A 23,546-nucleotide genomic window follows, 5' to 3' on the forward strand; every position below is an offset into this window, starting at 1 on the left:
GTCGAACTAGATACATTTCATTTAAACATATTTTATTTGCATAAACATATTCTAAATTTCATTATATATAACCGTCCTCTTTCACATTGATGTGGCTGCTTACAATGTAAACCTACTCCCTTTTAATTTGTTTCGCTCAAAATGTATAAAACAGTTGTAAAATATGAACAAAAGATTTTTTATTGAGATAACTGTCATTTTGGATATACTTGTATAGATTTCTTTAGATGACGTTCTACAGACTGTTGAGACGATTTAGTTGCAATCAGTATCGCGTAATTTTACATCGAACCACGTGGTAACCGAGACTGAGGTAAGTGATAGACCAATTAGTTGCTTCAACGTTTTTTTTTTTAAATGGCCGTATCAACCTTAAACTTGTTGTGGTTGTTTTATGCAAAGCTTCTGGTATCTGTATACGTAAACATCTAGACTTGGTCAGTAACTACAGTCACCTAACACAGAAAATATCAAAATGGACGGCCAACAACCAAACGTATGTCAAAATAATTCCAATTGGATTCCCTTGTAAATATAACACATAAGAATACAATGTCTCTCGATCGGTTCATGCAGAGATTTTGGATGGACGTTTATTACAAAGATACCAATAACCAAAATTAATAACCCTTAGCCGTTTATTTATAAACTTGAAAATTCAACTGTACATAACAAATTATAGAGTCTATGTTTTATTTATTTGGAAGAAATCCTCCAATAGTGTTGCAAATAGTTGCATAGAAATGAAAAATACTCAACCAGTATTATGAACTACTGAGACGAAGGATGTATGATACTATTTCAGTTCGATTCAATGTATGAAAAGACCGATTTTTTAGTATTCGATATCATCGTCTTGAAATCTATTGAGACTCCTAAAAGAATGCAGAAATGCCGGTTTTTTACTGAGACACAAAAGCCTTATGTCCCAAATCTGACTGCTTGCAATTACCTGGCATCCGTCATATCCGAAAGTTATACAAACAGTCCATCTCTCCCCCCTTTCCCCCATTGAGCCTGGAATACCATGTTAAACATGGAAGGATGTATAGATCCTACGCATCAATCCCTTTCAGTTCATTGATTTTCAAAAATTCATGGCGGAGATTTGTCGGCTACCAGCCTCTAAACTATAGTATATATTACCTACCGTACTGATTGTGTAATGCATTATAAATCGTGTTATATATTAAATATTTTAAGTATGTGTTCTCAGGCGCGGATCCAGGATTTTCGAAAGGGGGGGGGGGGGGGGGGGGGGGGGCAAGTAATTTAGTGATAATGCGAGCGCCGAAGGCGCGAGAGTTTTTTTTTGGTTTTTGGCGAGGGGTCCAGGGCAGCGCCCTAGCTGGTAGGGGTTTCTACAATCTAATTAAAATCTAGATGGTCATTATCACTACGTTACATGAATGTAACGTAGTGATAATAACCATCTAGATTTTAATCAGATTGGGGGTTCTAGGGGGTCGAAGCCCCCCCCTCCCCCGGCGGAAAATGAAAAAAGCAATTTTGCAATCATTCGGTTTGGTTTGGTTTGGTTTATTTTGTTTAACGTCCTATTAACAGCTAATGTCATTTAAGGACGGCCTCCCGTGCGTGCGACATGCATGCGTGTTGTGAATGCGTACGTATGTGTGTTTTGGGAGGCTGCGGTATGTTCGTGTTTAGTCTCCTTGTGATAGGCCGGAACTTTTGCCGATTTATAGTGCTACCTCACTGAAGCATACTGCCGAAGACACTCAGCAGCACACCCCACCCGGTCACATTATACTGACAACGGGCGAACCAGTCGTCCCACTCCTAATATGCTGAGCGCTAAGCAGGAATAGAAACTATCATTTTTAAAGACTCTGGTATGTCTCGGCCAGGGGACAGAACTCAAAGCCTTAAGCTTCCTCACAGGGGCGAACGCTCAACTAAAGGCCAAAAGTGAGGCATTGTCAAGGGAGACATTAGGAAGAAGAAAGTTGCTCAGAAAGAAGAGAAAAGATAAGATCCCAAATTTAGTCGCCTTTTACGATCATGCAATGGGGGCAGCAGGTACAATTCTTACGCCCTGCCCTGCAATCATTCGGGATCGTTTTCTAGAGAGTAAGTTGCTCGAATTCATTGAAGCATTCAAAGTTATATCTGACGTGACTTTGATGTGCGAGAATAATATCGAATGTTTGTAACTTGCTCGTGTAGAGAAAGTTATTGACTTTTCGTTAATATACCATATTCATAAAGTCAACATGGACTAAAAAAAAAAAAAAGACTTTTCGCTAACGGATCAGAAATCGGAGATCGCGGTGTGTTACGCGTGCGTGACCGTTTAAATATATATATTAAGCTTCAATTTTCGGCCATATTATTTTTCAATTTCATTAAAACATGTTTTATTTGCATCAATATATACAAAAGAATTGGGCTTTCAAACTTATATGAAGCCATTTCCCAATTTTATATATGTTTTTAGATATATTCGTGGGGGGGGGGGGGGGGATGTCCAGTAAGTTAGTGATAATGCTTGGCGAGGGGGCCCGCCAAGGCATTTTTAAGTCTTTAAAACAATTTTCGTCCTCCAAAGAGGGGGGGATTCTGTAATACTTTCATATATAAATTTGATGGAGTTAAGGAATTGACCGAGGAACGGTGATGAAACGTGGTCAGGGAGGCTTACATGTAGGTTATCGTCTTCAGGCTGATCACTAACATCATTCAAATCCTTCAGAGACCTCAATATAACCGAACTGATGATAGCTTTAGTAATGGTACTTATTTATTATTATTTGATTTTCCTTTAGTGCTCAAGCATTGGTATTTTTCTCTCTTTTTTTTCTTTAAACTTGCTGCTGATGTACACATAAGGCCGTGTTCATACAATAAACCTTGTCTAGATATATTTAAAAGATCTCATTTATCTTCACGGCAAACATATCCGGAAATATTGTTCCGCTCTATACTAAATTTATCCAACTTATTGGACATCCGGTTGTCTAAATTGTCCTTGATGGAGTCGACACCGTGAACGAAAACAGCTTCATACACGTTTCTTCTGAGATGGCATCGAAGATGATGAAGTCAGCAGGATTCCTGCGTTCCTGTGTTCATCGGAATGGCTCTTCTACAAAGGTAGAAAGCTGTCATTGACCCAAAATCGATATCCTTCATGCTCATAACAATACTACTCTCGGTTCATTCCGGAATTACAATAATAACATTCGGTAACTTAAGTAAGCTTAACGTTATACTGTATTGATAACAGGCGGCTTTGTCATCTATGTGGTTATCAAGTTAAACGTTTGTAATTTTCTGCTGCTGTTGTTAACAATAACCTTGAGCATGGTCTGGATATACGGTATATCCATACCCCCCCCCCACCAAAAAAAGAAAAAGAAAAAGAAAAGAAAGAAAAAATATGAGATTCCTCCCTATGATCAAAATACTACACTGAGTGTATTTCTATCAATAAGCATTGGACAGTCAGAAGAAACCATGACTAATGACATAATATCAGTATATATGTTATGTTTAGTTACAGTATACAAATGCAGAATCATGACTGTACTAGGCTTAGTGTTTCGGTTCGAGTTTACCCATCCTATACTGTCATATTTATTTATTGTACTGTACTGTAGTGTGACAAGAGTGGTACCTACTCCCTTCATCATTTCCCTCATTTCTGATTGACAGACCGTTAGACGACTTCTTCCAGATTGGTTTTATAGTTATGGTTTGAAGAGTACTGGGTAATAAACCTAATATAATTTCCTAGGCTAAAACCTATCTGACCGGATAACCCATAAACAGAAGATTATAAGATTGAAATAAGATTTGTTAACACTATTGATGGAATGTCTGATGATTTGAGAGTGTGAGGTAAGGTTTAGAGTACTGTAGGTCATATAATCATCAGCTGGAGAGAAAATTTATTTTAGTTATGTAGGGTGTGCAGTGTACACTTGTAGCAGAGGGAGAGGTCACTGGTTTAAATTAATCCAGTGAAGACTAGTGTATCATAATATTTCCAACCTGTATTCAATTTTAAGTACAGTTAAGTTATATATATGTATACATTACCATACTAAAAAGATTTTATTTACAATGTCTGTGTTTAGTTCGTCAGGACTGGGCTGGTCACTTGTCACCCTGGTACTTGTAGCTAATTATTGATAGCATCAAAGCAGTAGTCAGTGATGAAATTTCCCAATAATTGGAATATCCCGAGAGTTCCAAGGTCTTGGGTTAAAGTCCTTGTCTGATCATTGCATTTTCACCTCCTTTAATATTAGACACTATCAATGCCCTGCTAAATAGAAATACCCTCCTGCTATACAAAGACTTAATTTGTTGAATGAGGGAAGAATGATCGAGCGCTATAAGCTTGATTGGTTAAAGCAACTGTCTAGCGTGTTCAGAAATCCCAAGTTTTTCCCTCTTAATTTACACAAACACAGAAAATTTATCACCTGTATGCAGAAGTTATGCAAGGGATCCCATTTGAACTAAGAAGGATGTTATAGAATATAATTAATTTTCTGTTAACCAGAAATCAACTGTACCACTAACATGGTGTAGATGTCTACACAGACAGCCTCTAGACCCTGTGTGGGAGGAGAAAGCAAAGAAAGAAATCAAGGGCAAAGATCCAATGGAAACCCTGACATGGAGGACACCAGAGGTATAACTATATACGTTGTTATACTGTCATCAATTAGTATTCAGTCTAGATCGCTAAAGGAGCTTTTTAAAAAAAAAAACAATTAAAAAAAAAAACTACAGGGAACATATTATTTTTTTCAATTTATAAGCTTCAAAATACATCAAACACAAGACATTTGTATCTCTACGCTCTTGATCTGTAGATCATTTATAGTCATAATTTGATATCAACCAATTAAGTACCAAAGGTACCTTCATTTATATAAATACAGAGGTGTGATACAATGTGTATCAGTAACTGTCTTGCTAACTAAAGTAAGCAATATAAATTATTTTATTATAATTATGATGACAGTAGAGGATGAAAGGAAAATTCTGTAGTTAGGATAAAATCAATGTATCTGTGTATAAACTTATAGTAAGTTGAAAATGGAGGCAGCTGGCCATGGTTTTCTATCTAAAGGCAACACATTAAAGCCTGTGATTGCCTTACAATTCTTTGCAGGTAGCGAGTGCAGTTTTCTTCTTTCATCCATAGATTATGATTAACACAATCCTGAAAACTTTTACGAAGAAGAGAAAATTAATGTTGAATGACTTGATGTTTGAAGGAATATCATTCAATTAGAAATAGTAAGTTTAGCTGGTCAGTTTGAAATCCACAAAGCTTAACCTATGTCAACATTGGTAGAGTGTAACTGTTGCTCCCAAATTTGTTACAGTTGACTTGAATTTTTTTTCTTTCTTAATTGTACTCAATTTGATAATTGTCAGGGAATCAACATCAAACCAGTGTATACAAAAGAAGATACTACAGACCTAGAGAAGGAGATCCCGGGCGAGTACCCGTTTACCAGGGGGCCATATAGTACCATGTATACATTCCGCCCATGGACAATCCGACAGGTACTGCAGTCTTTGTCCGACAGATCTAGACAGATATTATCTATTGCTCCAGTCCATGTTTTACCAGGATCAGTAAATGTTCTGTAGTACTGGAGTAGGTAATTTAAAATTGGGCTTTTCCTGGCCTTTTTCTCAACTGTTATATAACTTATATAGATATTTTCAATCTAAAATTGGTACATGTATATGTTGAAACCATGAATATGTCCCATTTGACAATGTTAAGCCTTATTTAAGCAAATTTAGTATTGTTCATAATTTACAATAATCAAGATTAAGTAACATATATATTGGTTTAATTTATAATCTACAGTATTCAGGATTCAGTACCGTGCACGAGAGTAACAAATTCTACAGAGACAACATTGCTGCAGGACAACAGGGACTCAGTGTGGCATTTGACTTGGCTACACACAGAGGGTAGGTACAGTGTTAGATCTATAATTACCTACACACAGAGGGTAGGTACAGTGTTAGATCTATAATTACCTACACACAGAGGGTAGGTATAGTGTTAGATCCATAATTACCTATACAGTGTTAGATCTATAATTACCTACACACAGAGGGTAGGTACAGTGTTAGATCTATAATTACCTACACACAGAGGGTAGGTACTGTGTTAGATCTATAATTACCTACACACAGAGGGTAGATACAGTGTAAGATCTATAATTACCTACACACAGAGGGTAGGTACAGTGTTAGATCTATAATTACCTACACACAGAGGGTAGGTACAGTGTTAGATCTATAATTACCTACACACAGAGGGTAGGTACAGTGTTAGATCTATAATTACCTACACACAGAGGGTATAGGTACAATGTTAGGTCTATAATTACCTACACACAGAGGGTAAGTACAGTGTTAGATCTATAATTACCTACACACAGAGGGTAGGTACAGTGTTAGATCTATAATTACCTACACACAGAGGGTAAGTATAGTGTTAGATCTATAATTACCTACACACAGAGGGTAGGTACAGTGTTAGATCTATAATTACCTACACACAGAGGGTAGGTACAGTGTTAGATCTATAATTACCTACACACAGAGGGTAGGTACATCAGTGTTAGATCTATAATTACCTACACACAGAGGGTAGGTACGGTGTTAGATCTATAATTACCTACACACAGAGGGTAGGTACAGTGTTAGATCTATAATTACCTACACACAGAGGGTAGGTACAGTGTTAGATCTATAATTACCTACACACAGAGGGTAGGTACAGTGTTAGATCTATAATTACCTACACACAGAGGGTAGGTACAGTGTTAGATCTATAATTACCTACACACAGAGGGTAGGTACAGTGTTAGATCTATAATTACCTACACACAGAGGGTAGGTACAGTGTTAGATCTATAATTACCTACACACAGAGGGTAGGTACAGTGTTAGATCTATAATTACCTACACACAGAGGGTAGGTACAGTGTTAGATCTATAATTACCTACACACAGAGGGTAGAGTACAGTGTTAGGATCTATAATTACCTACACACAGAGGGTAGGTACAGTGTTAGATCTATAATTACCTACACACAGAGGGTAGATACAGTGTTAGATCTATAATTACCTACACACAGAGGGTAGGTACAGTGTTAGATCTATAATTACCTACACACAGAGGGTAGATACAGTGTTAGATCTATAATTACCTACACACAGAGGGTAGGTATAGTGTTAGATCTATAATTACCTACACAGAGGGTAAGTACAGTGTTAGATCTATAATTACCTACACACAGAGGGTAGGTACAGTGTTAGATCTATAATTACCTACACACAGAGGGTAGGTACAGTGTTAGATCTATAATTACCTACACACAGAGGGTAGATACAGTGTTAGATCTATAATTACCTACACACAGAGGGTAGGTACAGTGTTAGATCTATAATTACCTACACACAGAGGGTAAGTACAGTGTTAGATCTATAATTACCTACACACAGAGGGTAGGTACAGTGTTAGATCTATAATTACCTACACACAGAGGGTAGGTACAGTGTTAGATCTATAATTACCTACACACAGAGGGTAGGTACAGTGTTAGATCTATAATTACCTACACACAGAGGGTAAGTACAGTGTTAGATCTGTAATTACCTACACACAAAGGGTAAGTACAGTGTTAGATCTATAATTACCTACACACAGAGGGTAGGTACAGTGTTAGATCTATAATTACTTACACACAGAGGGTAGGTACAGTGTTAGATCTATAATTACCTACACAGAGGGTAAGTACAGTGTTAGATCTATAATTACCTACACACAGAGGGTAGGTACAGTGTTAGATCTATAATTACCTACATACAGAGGGTAGGTACAGTGTTAGATCTATAATTACCTACACACAGAGGGTAGGTACAGTGTTAGATCTATAATTACCTACACACAGAGGGTAGGTACAGTGTTAGATCTATAATTACCTACACACAGAGGGTAGGTACAGTGTTAGATCTATAATTACCTACACACAGGGGGTAGGTACAGTGTTAGATCTATAATTACCTACACACAGAGGGTAGGTACAGTGTTAGATCTATAATTACCTACACACAGAGGGTAGGTACAGTGTTAGATCTATAATTACCTACACACAGAGGGTAGGTACAGTGTTAGATCTATAATTACCTACACACAGAGGGTAGGTACAGTGTTAGATCTATAATTACCTACACACAGAGGGTAAGTACAGTGTTAGATCTATAATTACCTACACACAGGGGGTAGGTACAGTGTTAGATCTATAATTACCTACACAGAGGGTAAGTACAGTGTTAGATCTATAATTACCTACACACAGAGGGTAGGTACAGTGTTAGATCTATAATTACCTACACACAGAGGGTAGGTACAGTGTTAGATCTATAATTACCTACACACAGAGGGTAGGTACAGTGTTAGATCTATAATTACCTACACACAGAGGGTAGGTACAGTGTTAGATCTATAATTATCTACACACAGAGGGTAGGTACAATGTTAGATCTATAATTACCTACACACAGAGGGTAGGTACAGTGTTAGGTCTATAATTACCTACACACAGAGGGTAGGTACAGTGTTAGATCTATAATTACCTACACACAGAGGGTAGGTATAGTGTTAGATCTATAATTACCTACACACAGAGGGTAGGTACAGTGTTAGATCTATAATTACCTACACACAGAGGGTAGGTACAGTGTTAGATCTATAATTACCTATACATTGTTAGATCTATAATTACCTACACACAGAGGGTCATACAGTGTTAGATCTATAATTACCTACACACAGAGGGTAGGTACAGTGTTAGATCTATAATTACCTACACACAGAGTGTAGGTACAGTGTTAGATCTATAATTACCTACACACAGAGGGTAGGTACTGTGTTAGATCTATAATTACCTACACACAGAGGGTACATACAATGTTAGATCTATAATTACCTACACACAGAGGGTAGGTACAGTGTTAGATCTATAATTACCTACACACAGAGGGTAGGTATAGTGTTAGATCTATAATTACCTACACACAGAGGGTAAGTACAGTGTTAGATCTATAATTACCTACATACAGAGGGTATAGGTACAGTGTTAGATCTATAATTACCTACACACAGAGTGTAAGTACAGTGTTAGATCTATAATTACCTACACACAGAGGGTAAGTACAGTGTTAGATCTATAATTACCTACACACAGAGGGTCATACAGTGTTAGATCTATAATTACCTACACACAGAGGGTAGGTACAGTGTTAGATCTATAATTACCTACACACAAAGGGTAGGTACAGTGTTAGATCTATAATTACCTACACACAGAGGGTCATACAGTGTTAGATCTATAATTACCTACACACAGAGGGTAGATACAGTGTTAGATCTATAATTACCTACACACAGAGGGTAGGTACAGTGTTAGATCTATAATTACCTACACACAGAGGGTAGGTACAGTGTTAGATCTATAATTACCTACACACAGAGGGTAGGTACAGTGTTAGGTCTATAATTACCTACACACAGAGGGTAGGTACAGTGTTAGATCTATAATTACCTACACACAGAGGGTAGGTACAGTGTTAGGTCTATAATTACCTACACACAGAGGGTAGGTACAGTGTTAGATCTATAATTACCTACACACAGAGGGTAGGTACAGTGTTAGATCTATAATTACCTACACACAAAGGGTAGGTACAGTGTTAGATCTATAATTACCTACACACAGAGGGTAGGTATAGTGTTAGATCTATAATTACCTACACACAAAGGGTAGGTACAGTGTTAGATCTATACGTACCTACACACAGAGGGTCATACAGTGTTAGATCTATAATTACCTACACACAGAGGGTAGGTACAGTGTTAGATCTATAATTACCTACACACAGAGGGTAAGTACAGTGTTAGATCTATAATTACCTACACACAGAGGGTAGGTACAGTGTTAGATCTATAATTACCTACACACAGAGGGTAGGTATAGTGTTAGATCTATAATTACCTACACACAGAGGGTAAGTACAGTGTTAGATCTATAATTACCTACACACAGAGGGTAGGTACAGTGTTAGATCTATAATTACCTACACACAGAGGGTAGGTATAGTGTTAGATCCATAATTACCTATACAGTGTTAGATCTATAATTACCTACACACAGAGGGTAGGTACAGTGTTAGATCTATAATTACCTACACACAGAGGGTAGGTACAGTGTTAGATCTATAATTACCTACACACAGAGGGTAGGTACAGTGTTAGATCTATAATTACCTACACACAGAGGGTAGGTATAGTGTTAGATCTATAATTACCTACACACAGAGGGTAGGTACAGTGTTAGATCTATAATTACCTACACACAGAGGGTAGGTACAGTGTTAGATCTATAATTACCTACACACAGAGGGTAGGTACAGTGTTAGATCTATAATTACCTACACACAGAGGGTAGGTACAGTGTTAGATCTATAATTACCTACACACAGAGGGTAGGTACAGTGTTAGATCTATAATTACCTACACACAGAGGGTAAGTACAGTGTTAGATCTATAATTACCTACACACTGAGGGTAGGTACAGTGTTAGATCTATAATTACCTACACACAGAGGGTAGGTACAGTGTTAGATCTATAATTACCTACACACAGAGGGTAAGTACAGTGTTAGATCTATAATTACCTACACACAGAGGGTAAGTACAGTGTTAGATCTATAATTACCTACACACAGAGGGTAGGTACAGTGTTAGATCTATAATTACCTACACACAGAGGGTAAGTACAGTGTTAGATCTATAATTACCTACACACAGAGGGTAGGTATAGTGTTAGATCTATAATTACCTACACACAGAGGGTAGGTACAGTGTTAGATCTATAATTACCTACACACAGAGGGTAGGTACAGTGTTAGATCTATAATTACCTACACACAGAGGGTAGGTACAGTGTTAGATCTATAATTACCTACACACAGAGGGTAAGTACAGTGTTAGATCTATAATTACCTACACACAGAGGGTAGGTACAGTGTTAGATCTATAATTATCTACACACAGAGGATATAGGTACAGTGTTAGATCTATAATTACCTACACACAGAGGGTAGGTACAGTGTTAGATCTATAATTACCTACACACAGAGGGTAGGTATAGTGTTAGATCTATAATTACCTACACACAGAGGGTAGGTACAGTGTTAGATCTATAATTACCTACACACAGAGGGTAGGTACAGTGTTAGATCTATAATTACCTACACACAGAGGGTAGGTATAGTGTTAGATCTATAATTACCTACACACAGAGGGTAGATACAGTGTTAGATCTATAATTACCTACACACAGAGGGTAGGTACAGTGTTAGATCTATAATTACCTACACACAGAGGGTAAGTACAGTGTTAGATCTATAATTACCTACACACAGAGGGTAAGTACAGTGTTAGATCTATAATTACCTACACACAGAGGGTAGGTACAGTGTTAGATCTATAATTACCTACACACAGAGGGTAAGTACAGTGTTAGATCTATAATTACCTACACACAGAGGGTAAGTACAGTGTTAGATCTATAATTACCTACACACAGAGGGTAAGTACAGTGTTAGATCTATAATTACCTACACACAGAGGGTAGGTACAGTGTTAGATCTATAATTACCTACACACAGAGGGTAGGTACAGTGTTAGATCTATAATTACCTACACACAGAGGGTAGATACAGTGTTAGATCTATAATTACCTACACACAGAGGGTAGGTACAGTGTTAGATCTATAATTACCTACACACAGAGGGTAGGTACAGTGTTAGATCTATAATTACCTACACACAGAGGGTAGGTACAGTGTTGGATCTATAATTACCTACACACAGAGGGTAGATACAGTGTTAGATCTATAATTACCTACACACAGAGGGTAGGTACAGTGTTAGATCTATAATTACCTACACACAGAGGGTAGGTACAGTGTTAGATCTATAATTACCTACACACAGAGGGTAGGTACAGTGTTAGATCTATAATTACCTACACACAGAGGGTAGGTACAGTGTTAGATCTATAATTACCTACACACAGAGGGTAGGTACAGTGTTGGATCTATAATTACCTACACACAGAGGGTAGGTACAGTGTTAGATCTATAATTACCTACACACAGAGTGTAGGTACAGTGTTAGATCTATAATTACCTACACACAGAGGGTAGGTACTGTGTTAGGTCTATAATTACCTACACACAGAGGGTAGGTACAGTGTTAGGTCTATAATTACCTACACACAGAGGGTAGGTACAGTGTTAGATCTATAATTACCTACACACAGAGGGTAGGTACAGTGTTAGATCTATAATTACTTACACACAGAGGGTAAGTACAGTGTTAGATCTATAATTACCTACACACAGAGGGTAAGTACAGTGTTAGATCTATAATTACCTACACACAGAGGGTAAGTACAGTGTTAGATCTATAATTACCTACACACAGAGGGTAGGTACAGTGTTAGATCTATAATTACCTACACACAGAGGGTAGGTACAGTGTTAGATCTATAATTACCTACACACAGAGGGTAGGTACAGTGTTAGATCTATAATTACCTACACACAGAGGGTAAGTACAATGTTAGATCTATAATTACCTACACACAGAGGGTAGGTACAGTGTTAGATCTATAATTATCTACACACAGAGGGTAGGTATAGTGTTAGATCTATAATTACCTACACACAGAGGGTAAGTACAGTGTTAGATCTATAATTACCTACACACAGAGGGTAGGTACAGTGTTAGATCCATAATTACCTACACACAGAGGGTAGGTACAGTGTTAGATCTATAATTACCTACACACAGAGGGTAGGTACAGTGTTAGATCTATAATTACCTACACACAGAGGGTAAGTACAGTGTTAGATCTATAATTACCTACACACAGAGGGTAGGTACAGTGTTAGATCTATAATTACCTACACACAGAGGGTAGGTACAGTGTTAGATCTATAATTACCTACACACAGAGGGTAGGTACAGTGTTAGATCTATAATTACCTACACACAGAGGGTAGGTACAGTGTTAGATCCATAATTACCTACACACAGAGGGTAGGTACAGTGTTAGATCTATAATTACCTACACACAGAGGGTAGGTACAGTGTTAGATCTATAATTACCTACACACAGAGGGTAGGTACAGTGTTAGATCTATAATTACCTACACACAGAGGGTAGGTACAGTGTTAGATCTATAATTACCTACACACAGAGGGTAGGTACAGTGTTAGATCTATAATTACCTACACACAGAGGGTAGGTACAGTGTTAGATCTATAATTACCTACACACAGAGGGTAGGTACAGTGTTAGATCTATAATTACCTACACACAGAGGGTATAGGTACAGTGTTAGATCTATAATTACTTACACACAGAGGGTAGGTACAGTGTTAGATCTATAATTACCTACACACAGAGGGTAGGTACAGTGTTAGATCTATAATTACCTACACACAAAGGGTAAGTACAGTGTTAGATCTATAATTACCTACACACAGAGGGTAGGTACAGTGTTAGATCTATAATTACCTACACACAAAGGGTAAGTACAGTGTTAGATCTATAATTACCTACACACAGAGGGTAGGTACAGTGTTAGATCTATAATTATCTACACACAGAGGGTAGGTACGGTGTTAGATCTATAATTACCTACACACAGAGGGTAGGTACAGTGTTAGATCTATAATTACCTACACACAGAGGATATAGGTACAGTGTTAGATCTATAATTACCTACACACAGAGGATATAGGTACAGTGTTAGATCTATAATTACCTACACACAGAGGGTAGGTACAGTGTTAGATCTATAATTACCTACACACAGAGGGTAGGTACAGTGTTAGATCTATAATTACCTACACACAGAGGGTAGGTATAGTGTTAGATCTATAATTACCTACACACAGAGGGTAGGTACAGTGTTAGATCTATAATTACCTACACACAGAGGGTATAGGTATAGTGTTAGATCTATAATTACCTACACACAAGGGGTAAGTACAGTGTTAGATCTATAATTAGTGGAGGCAGTGATTTAAATTTAATCAATCATGTGCTCTGGTATAAAGATATTTGAGGTATGAGATAAATTTTAACTTATTATTTTAGAGAGCAAATTCTATAACATTGTAGTTGAAAATAGTAAAAGAATTGTACAGTCATACACATGCAGTAACAGTTACTGTAGTAATAAAACAATTTGTGCCTGCAGTTATGACTCTGACAACATACGTGTCCAGGGTGATGTCGGAATGGCTGGAGTTGCTATAGACACAGTGGAGGACACAAACATTCTGTTCAGTGGTATCCCCCTCAACAAAATCTCTACCTCCATGACCATGAACGGAGCGGTCCTACCTGTGATGGCTATGTATGTGGTGTCTGCTGAAGAACAGGTCAGTGTTTACAGAAACAGGTCAAGGTAATTCTAGAAAAAAACAAACCAAAGTAATTCTATAAATAAACAGACCAAGGTAATTCTAGAAATAAACAGACCAAGGTAATTCTAGAAATAAACAGGCCAATGTAATTCTAGAAATAAACAAGCCAAGGTAATTCTAAAAATAAATAGGCCAAGGTAATTCTAGAAAAAAACAAACCAAGGTAATTCTAGAAATAAACAGGCCAAGGTAATTCTAGAAATAAACAGGCCAAGGTAATTCTAGAAATAAACAAACCAAGGTAATTCTAGAAATAAACAGGCCAAGGTAATTCTATGGGAAAAAAACAGGTCAGGATAATTCTGAAATTAAAACTAGGTCAGGGTAATTCTAGAAATAAAACTGGGTCAAGGTGTTTCTAGAAAAAAGAACAGGTCAAAGTGATTCTAGAAAAAAAAAAAGTCAATTTATATTAATTTTAAAAAATAGAGGTAAAGGTAATTCTAGAGAAAAAATGTGTGAAAAAAAAATGTAATGATCAAGCTAGGGTTAACTGAAAGCCCTGTGAAGACTTTGGCCATATCATAGAGTTCAGTATTGCTCACCAATAAGGTTATGTATAAATCATGTATATTAATGTGCCTTTGATTTCTTCCATGTTTATCAATAGGGTGTGAAACAAAGTGAGTTATCAGGGACAATACAGAATGATATCCTCAAGGAGTTTATGGTCAGAAACACCTATATCTTTCCACCAGAACCCTCCATGAAGGTCATCGGGGACATTTTCCAGTACACATCAAAGGTCATAAAATCTTTGTCTATGTGGTCATTGTAAAGTTTTGTATTTTTGATCTTGTTTTAATTACTCTTGTTTTAATCATGGGACATATTGTATTAAATTTTATGGTTAAAAAAAAAATTATTACATAATTATTACAGGGAAACAAAATAGCATTTGCTAGCCGTTTTTTGATAACTTAACTGCAATAGATAGTGTACAAAATGTACCAGACATTGCGGGTTAATGCCTGATAAATACTTTTTGTGTATTTTCTGCACATCAGATGTATTTATTAAGCAGACCCGATTTTGTATATCATATGTTTTATTCATAGTAATTATGTAAGTCTTAAATTGTGTACATTTTGTATGCATGAGTGTTACCTGCTATCAATGCTTAATGTGAATTTACATAAAAGCTATATAAAATGAACTTTTCTGCAGACAGAGACCTGTTTCTAATAATGGTTTAAATCTGTAGCACATAAAAGGATGTATGCATGTACAGGACTTTTTCTCACTGGTTTGGGATGAGGACTTTGTCTTGTTTTGGGAAAAAAATTGGCAAGTTGGGAGAGATTTTTTCAGGAGAAAACTGCAAATTTTGGGAAAAAGTGCTCAGAAAAAGCCCTACAATATAGATCTATAACTATGTACTAAAGCTAGATAAGTAACCGCGACTGTTTTTGATCTTCAGAATATGCCAAAGTTTAACTCCATATCAATATCAGGCTATCACATGCAAGAGGCTGGAGCTGATGCTGTTTTAGAGTTAGCCTTTACACTGGCGGACGGACTGCAGTATATACAGACAGGTGAGCTCTTAGTGTTATAACAGTTGTATCCTGCTGCTACGTTGTCTTAGATTTTCAACGGTGCTATTGTAATATAGTGTTAGTGCTATCAAATCTGGCTACAGTTTTACTAAAACATTTTAATTGAAAGTCCATCCTATTGTGAGCAGACAGTTGCACGGATGTTAAATCCCTTAAAAAACTAAGCCTGAAGACTTAAGAAAAATTCCTTAACTTCCTTAAGTTTTCAATAGGAAGGATTAAAATCCTGAGATGACCACTCAAATTCAGAGCTGGTGGGATGGTACAGTGGTAACACACTTGCCTTTCACCTTGGTGGCCTGGGTTCGATTCCCCTATCGGATGTAAAAAGATATGGGGTCACCTGCCCGACCACGTGGGTTTTCCCAATGTACTTTGGTTTCCTCCCTCGAGCACTTCCATCTAGGCCAACAACCATGATTAATATAAGTTAATATAACTTGTTTTCCAACTGATGTAAAATAGATAAAGTTTACAAATTCAGGGCTGTTAAAAAGTCAACTAGTCTGACTCCATGCAGCTCAAGATATTAATTATATTCCTCCCAGGATTATGCTCCCAAGTTATTTAAGAAATAATTAACGATGATTCGTGTATTATTGCAGGATATACAACGAGGACGAGGATATTTTGCAATTAAATTAATAACAAAGGCCGCAGGCCTGAGTTATTAATTAAAATTGCAAAATATCCGAGTCCGAGTTGTATATCCTGCAACAATACACGAGTCAAAGTTGATTATTTCTATTCTACCATGTACTGTTTAGTTCTGAGATCGACCTCTTTCTAATAGAAAAACAGCAAAGAAACCCCGGGAAAACCTTGTACTTTATTTCTTGAGTATTGCATTATTTGTTGATGAAATATACAGGCAATACAGTACTACGATCAAGAGCATCTATCATATGGCATTGATTTTGAAAATAAAAAAAAAAGGATAAAAAAAAGAAAAAAAAGTGGGGGCCTCCGTAGGATTAGAACTCGCGTCGTGATAAAAATATATTGAAAGACTAACCCATTAGCCCACTCAGCTATAGTAACCTTTTATGAAACGGGTGAATATTAGATATTTAAAATTGTAACAGCCGTGACTCACGAGCGTGTATTATTGGCACGAGCATGGGTTATTGGAAAATAATACATGGATTTTAACCAATCAAAACTGGCGTTACATAGCAAACATGGTAGAATCCTGTATAAAGTAACCTGAGATGTTTATATAGGACAGGGAAATCAGCTACCTTTCACTACCAGTCTAACAACTACATTGTATCCTAACAACTGGAAATAATTAAGAAGCCAGTGGTCAATGATATTAGAACTATTGCATACGGAGATGATGGCTGCCAGGCATATTCAAATGAATGAGTGTATATGATTATGGATCCTTTGTAAATAAATTCTGCTGGATAATCAAGGCATAAGTTTAAAGGTCATGGTTTACATTTTAGGCCTGTAGCAAACTAAGATATAGATTGGTCAAATTAATTATCTTTACCCATTTTTAAGTTCACAGGAAACAAATGTTATTTAAAGAATTAATCAATTTTTTTTCCAAGATAATGGTGGTAACAATTTTTTGTTTTTACTTATATCAACTGTTGTGATGGTTACAGGGTTGGACAGAGGTCTGGATATTGACACCTTTGCTCCAAGACTATCATTCTTCTGGGGAATCGGAATGAACTTTTATATGGTATGTACCCTTTTTGAAATAAAATATTTTGACATTATATTTTCATACAAGTTAAATACTTACTCTCCATGCTTGGTCTACATTGTATTCTGTATTCGAGAATAACATAATCTGTCACCAGGTTCTGATGGTGCATGATTAGCATCTTCCTTTCTAGTTAATATTGAGAGAAGTTCATGTTAAATGTACCACAATGTACATAGAAGTACTAGTAAAAGTACAGATTAATGAATTAACATGTGTCAATTTCTTGTTAATATTGAGAGAATTAAGTACATGTTTATTTGGCAATGTACATACAAATGAAAAAAGTACTTGTTAAAGTACATACATGTACACTGTACATTCATGTGGTGATTTTTGACAGATTCTACAGAAGTTAACATTTAGCCGACATTAGAGAAATCAATATTTCAGTTTAAAACCTCATCAGCTCTTTTTACCTATAAACTAGAAGGTCAGACAGTATAAGTACAAGTATTATCATCTGTCAATTTCTAGCCAAGGCTCCTAAGAGAATTGTCATTGTTATTTAATTACATGTTTTACTATTCATCACATTCCTTTTTTTTCTTTTTCTTTTTTTTTTAGGAAATCGCTAAAATGAGGGCAGCCAGAAGACTTTGGGCACATCTTGTGAAGCAAAAGTTTCAACCTAAAAGTCCGAAGTCATTGTTGTTGAGAGCACACAGTCAGACATCTGGCTGGTCACTCACAGAACAGGTACTGTATACGTACTGACCATGGGTCAAATATAAGCTGTATAATAGGTTCGTAGTATAGTAACTCCAAGAACTAACCAGATATAGAGACAAATCGCTTTAATAGACATTTCCACCCAATGGTAATTCAGACAGAACAATTTTGAATCCAACATTTCATTAATATTTCTCCATTGCTTACAGAGGGCACTTTGGAAATAAATCTGTGTTACCAAAGATTTATATTTTTGGTAATAAATAATTGCAGCTGAAGGTTTAAGCTGAAACATGCTGTGAATATTAATTATATTTACCAGGATCCCTACAATAACATCATGCGGACTGTGATTGAGGCTATGGCTGCCGTTTTTGGAGGGACACAGTCATTGCATTCCAACTCTTTTGATGAAGCCCTTGGCCTACCAACGCCGTTCAGTGCCCGCATCGCTCGCAACACACAGATCATACTTCAGGAGGAGTCTGGCATCCCTAATGTGGCTGACCCCTGGGGAGGATCGTACATGATGGAGAGTCTCACAGAAGACATGTACAACGCTGCACTCAAGGTCATCACAGAGGTCGGTCCACTACATTCTTGTTACAGTTTAGATTTTATGTAGTAGTGCAGCATCTGCCAGCTGTCTATTGTCAAGAAAACCACATTTTTTAGCTTCTCAATCAAGAGGCTTAGAGTCTAAATATATTTTGACAGTATCATATTCCGTTAGAGCTCTCAAGTTTACTCTTATGAATTAATTACCTTGACCCTGCAGCCTCTTTGATATTCACAGGTGTTAAAAAAATTTCAAAGGTTTTTTGATATAAACAATTGAATTCTCTGGTTGTGATGTTTGGCCAAACGTAGCATGCTTTGGATTAAACAGTATTTATTACCAGCAATACATATGTCAATATATACAACAATTAAATACAGGGATATAAGCCATCATGCTTTAATGTATGGCTATGTTAGTCTCTTTGATTATATAACCTTAGACTTACTTACCCAACAGTCACACCTGTTGTCAAATATGTTTGAATATTGCAAAAATTATTCCTCAAAAACTAATTCAATGATTTTGCTGGACCAGAAGAATGCTGAAACGAGCAATGTTATAATGGTCCATGCTTTGGAATTCAAGTGAATTACCTACAATGTAAAAGACAACTTAAAATTTTCATAGTTGATCATTGGTGAGAATGATATATCCATTTAGAGATGTGAACAAAGATGAAATAGAATAAACTTGTCTTAGCCATTTGCTATATATAAATTTTGATTTCAACTTTCCATGGAAATGAAGTTTCTGTAAAATAAATACTTCCGGAATGTTATTTTTAGATTGAAGAAATGGGTGGTATGGCTAAGGCAGTGGCCAGTGGGATGCCCAAACTAAAGATAGAGGAATGTGCTGCCAAGCGACAGGCACGGATTGACAGTGAACAGGAAGTTATTGTGGGAGTCAATAAACATCGACTGGCTACAGAGGAACAAGTGGAAGTCCGGTCTATTGATAATAATCAGGTCCGCGTGGAACAGATTGAGCGACTCAATGCTGTCAAGGCCTCGCGAGACCAAGATAAGGTATGTCAAGGCCTTACGAGACCAAGCTAATGTACGTCAAGGCCTTACGAGACCAAGCTAAGGTACGTCAAAGCCTCACGAGACCAAGCTAAGGTATGTCAAGGCCTCGCAAGACCAAGCTAAGGTACGTCAAGGCCTCACGAGACCAAGCTAAGGTACGTCAAAGCCTCACGAGACCAAGCTAAGGTATGTCAAGGCCTCGCAAGACCAAGCTAAGGTACGTCAAGGCCTCGCGAGACCAAGCTAAGGTATGTCAAGGCCTAATGAGACCAAGATAAGGTACGTCAAGGCCTTACGAGACCAAGCTAAGGTACGTCAAAGCCTCACGAGACCAAGCTAAGGTATGTCAAGGCCTCGCAAGACCAAGCTAAGGTACGTCAAGGCCTCATGAGACCAAGCTAAGAAACGTCAAGGCCTCATGAGACCAAGCTAAGGTACGTCGAGGCCTCGCGACACCAAGCTAAGGTATGTCAAGGCCTCGCGACAACCAAGCTAATGTACGTCATGGCCTCACGAGACCTAGCTAAGGTATGTCAAGGCCTCACGACAACCAAGCTAAGGTATGTCAAGGTCTCACGAGACCAAGCTAAGGTATGTCATGGCCTCACGAGACCAAGCTAAGGTACGTCAAGGCCTCACGAGACCAAGCTAAGGTATGTCAAGGCCTCACGAGACCAAGCTAAGGTACGTCATGGCCTCACGACAACCAAGCTAAGGTATGTCAAGGCCTCGCGAGACCAAGCTAAGGTACGTCATGGCCTCACGAGACCTAGCTAAGGTATGTCAAGGCCTCACGAGAGCAAGCTAAGGTACGTCAAGGTCTCACGAGACAAAGCTAAGGTACGTCAAGGCCTCGCGAGACCAAGCTAAGGTATGTCAAGGCCTTGCGAGACCAAGCTAAGGTACGTCAAGGCCTCACGAGACCAAGCTAAGGTACGTCAAGGCCTCGCGAGACCAAGCTAAGGTACGTCAAGGCCTCGCGAGACCAAGCTAAGGTACGTTATGGCCTCACGAGACCACGCTAAGGTACGTCAAGGCCTCACGAGTCCAAGCTAAGGTGTTGTACTTCTTCTTATATTGATACGCAAATTAAATTTTGCATTTATTATGCTATTTTAATTAGTGCATGCATATTCATACCATGATTTTTTCGGCAAATAATGCTATTTATTTATTTTACCCTCACATCAAAGTTGGCTGACTATACTCGAAGGTTCCGGTCAGTCTATCTGTACAATGCAAGTTGTGAAATTATACACATACTAATTTTATCAGAAGTGTGATAAAAATCCTTCTATAGATAACATTTTCTCTTTATTCACTATATGTGTTGTGAGACCATAACACCATTTGGTCACATGATTGCTAGTCTGATATGTCCTGATTTCATGTTGACAACTTCAAACTTCAATAAAGGGTATTAAAACTAAAGCTAACTACATGTATGATACACTCCATATAAATGGTAATATAAGTAATGTATGTTTGTTATGATCCTACAACTCACATTGCTATTGCTGAAACTAACATAAAACCTTGTACATTATAGAATCATACAATACTCTGTTTGCTATTGGACTTGTAGGTTTAATTCAACTAGATGTATATTTATACCATTTTTAGGAATTATAAGACTTCTATCACACACTTTAGGAAAGTTGTGTTTATTTTCTTCAAAATGCATGTATAAGCGCAAAAAGTATCATACAATATTTCTAGATAAAAAACTTTTAATCCTTGAATTGCTTGGCTTGAATTTAAAGTAGCTCTAATAGTAATTTTTTTCAATAATTCCACTAATAGGCAACAGAATCATTGGAGGCCATTTCTAAGGCTTGTGAGAGTGGTGATGGTAACCTGCTGGGTCTCAGTATGGACGCAGCTAGAGCAAGATGTACAGTGGGTGAAATTACAGACGCCATGACAAAGGTATGACATTATAAAAATATAGGAGTTTACAGGGGGTGTGAATACTGAGACTATGACAAAGTTATGACATTATCAAAATACAGAGACTATGACAAAGTTATGACATTATCAAAATACAGAGACTATGACAAAGTTATGACATTATAAAAACATAGGAGTTTACAGGGGGTGTGAATACGGAAACTATGACAAAGTTATGAAGTTATGAAAATATAGGAGTGTACAGGCGGTTAAATAACTGAGGTCATGACAAAGGTATGACATTATTATAGGGTTGTACAGGGTTCCATCTCCTGGTAACCCTCAATACTTTAATTTGATTTGTAATAAGTTTAAATTTATGAAAATATTTATTGGTAGGAAGAATTATGTGAAATGCAATCACAATATTGTTAATGACAGTATCTGTTTATATTTTAGAAATAAATGTAATCTATGTACTTGTTATATTGTCTCAGTGTTTAATCCCCCTTAAAATGTTTTTCATTTTAACTGTATATTGTATTTGATATTAATTAAACATGTAATGTATAATGATATGATCTGTTTAGCTACATTGTATGACATTGTGATGTATACATTGTTTGTACATGTACTGCAGCTATTAAGCTTTGATTTCATTTTACATTGTTGAATTTATAATTCTGACATTGTAAATTAATTAACTCTTAATCAGAAAATATTGTAGCAGAATGAACAGTGATTTATTCCCATAAAAAATGTGTAATGTCCTGATACATCTGTCATGAAAGTTGTGTTGTTTGTACTTAATTAAGGTGTTTGGTCGCCACACAGCCTCAGACAGGATGGTCAGTGGGGCGTATAAATCAGCTTTTGGGGAGGATGATGAAATAAGCAGAGTAACGAAAAAAGTGGAGGTGATTATATATATGTGATTCCAATAAAATGTTTATGTGACATTTCTAAGAATTACTGATGGGCTTTGATGCCATGTTTATATGACATTCCTCAGAATTACTGATGGGCGTATAGACACCATGTTTATATGACATTCCTCAGAATTACTGATGGGCGTATAGACACCATGTTTATATGACATTCCTCAGAATTACTGATGGGCGTATAGACACCATGTTTATATGACATTTCTCAGAATTACTGATGGGCGTATAGACACCATGTTTATATGACATTCCTCAGAATTACTGATGGGCGTATAGACACCATGTTTATATGACATTCCTCAGAATTACTGATGGGCTTATAGACACCATGTTTATATGACATTCCTCAGAATTACTGATGGGCGTTGATGCCATGTTTATCACCCTTGGTGAGATCAAGTAGAAAAATTAATTTGTTTAATTGATGTGTCATTATACATGTATTTAGTGAAAGAAAACACTGTTGTCTGTATTGTCATTTCCATAACATTATAGTTAATGGTCTGGCTAAATGTCATTTGATTATCTAACTAAGAGGAATATACATGTAAGCGTATGGTGAAATTAGATTGCCAGAGTTATTTCTCTTA

The 23,546-nt window shown here is 37.0% G+C and overlaps 1 protein-coding gene across 1 annotated transcript in view; it reads left to right on the top strand.

Moving 5' to 3' along the window:
- The first annotated feature begins 2,959 nt into the window (after window positions 1-2,959).
- LOC117343768 (methylmalonyl-CoA mutase, mitochondrial-like) overlaps window positions 2,960-23,546 on the top strand; it is a 42,019-nt gene continuing 21,432 nt past the window's right edge. Inside the window, exons 1-13 of the mRNA XM_033906256.1 lie at window positions 2,960-3,114; window positions 4,532-4,663; window positions 5,419-5,550; window positions 5,864-5,970; window positions 14,353-14,536; window positions 15,192-15,326; window positions 16,002-16,119; window positions 17,757-17,836; window positions 18,428-18,559; window positions 18,855-19,115; window positions 19,880-20,122; window positions 21,926-22,051; window positions 22,828-22,929. Of these exons, the coding sequence (XP_033762147.1) occupies window positions 3,043-3,114; window positions 4,532-4,663; window positions 5,419-5,550; window positions 5,864-5,970; window positions 14,353-14,536; window positions 15,192-15,326; window positions 16,002-16,119; window positions 17,757-17,836; window positions 18,428-18,559; window positions 18,855-19,115; window positions 19,880-20,122; window positions 21,926-22,051; window positions 22,828-22,929 (1,824 nt within the window). The 5' untranslated portion in view covers window positions 2,960-3,042. The remainder of the gene's footprint in view (window positions 3,115-4,531; window positions 4,664-5,418; window positions 5,551-5,863; window positions 5,971-14,352; window positions 14,537-15,191; window positions 15,327-16,001; window positions 16,120-17,756; window positions 17,837-18,427; window positions 18,560-18,854; window positions 19,116-19,879; window positions 20,123-21,925; window positions 22,052-22,827; window positions 22,930-23,546) is intronic.

This window comes from Pecten maximus, chromosome 15 (genome assembly GCF_902652985.1).
Source record: "Pecten maximus chromosome 15, xPecMax1.1, whole genome shotgun sequence".
Lineage (NCBI taxonomy): Eukaryota > Metazoa > Mollusca > Bivalvia > Pectinida > Pectinidae > Pecten > Pecten maximus.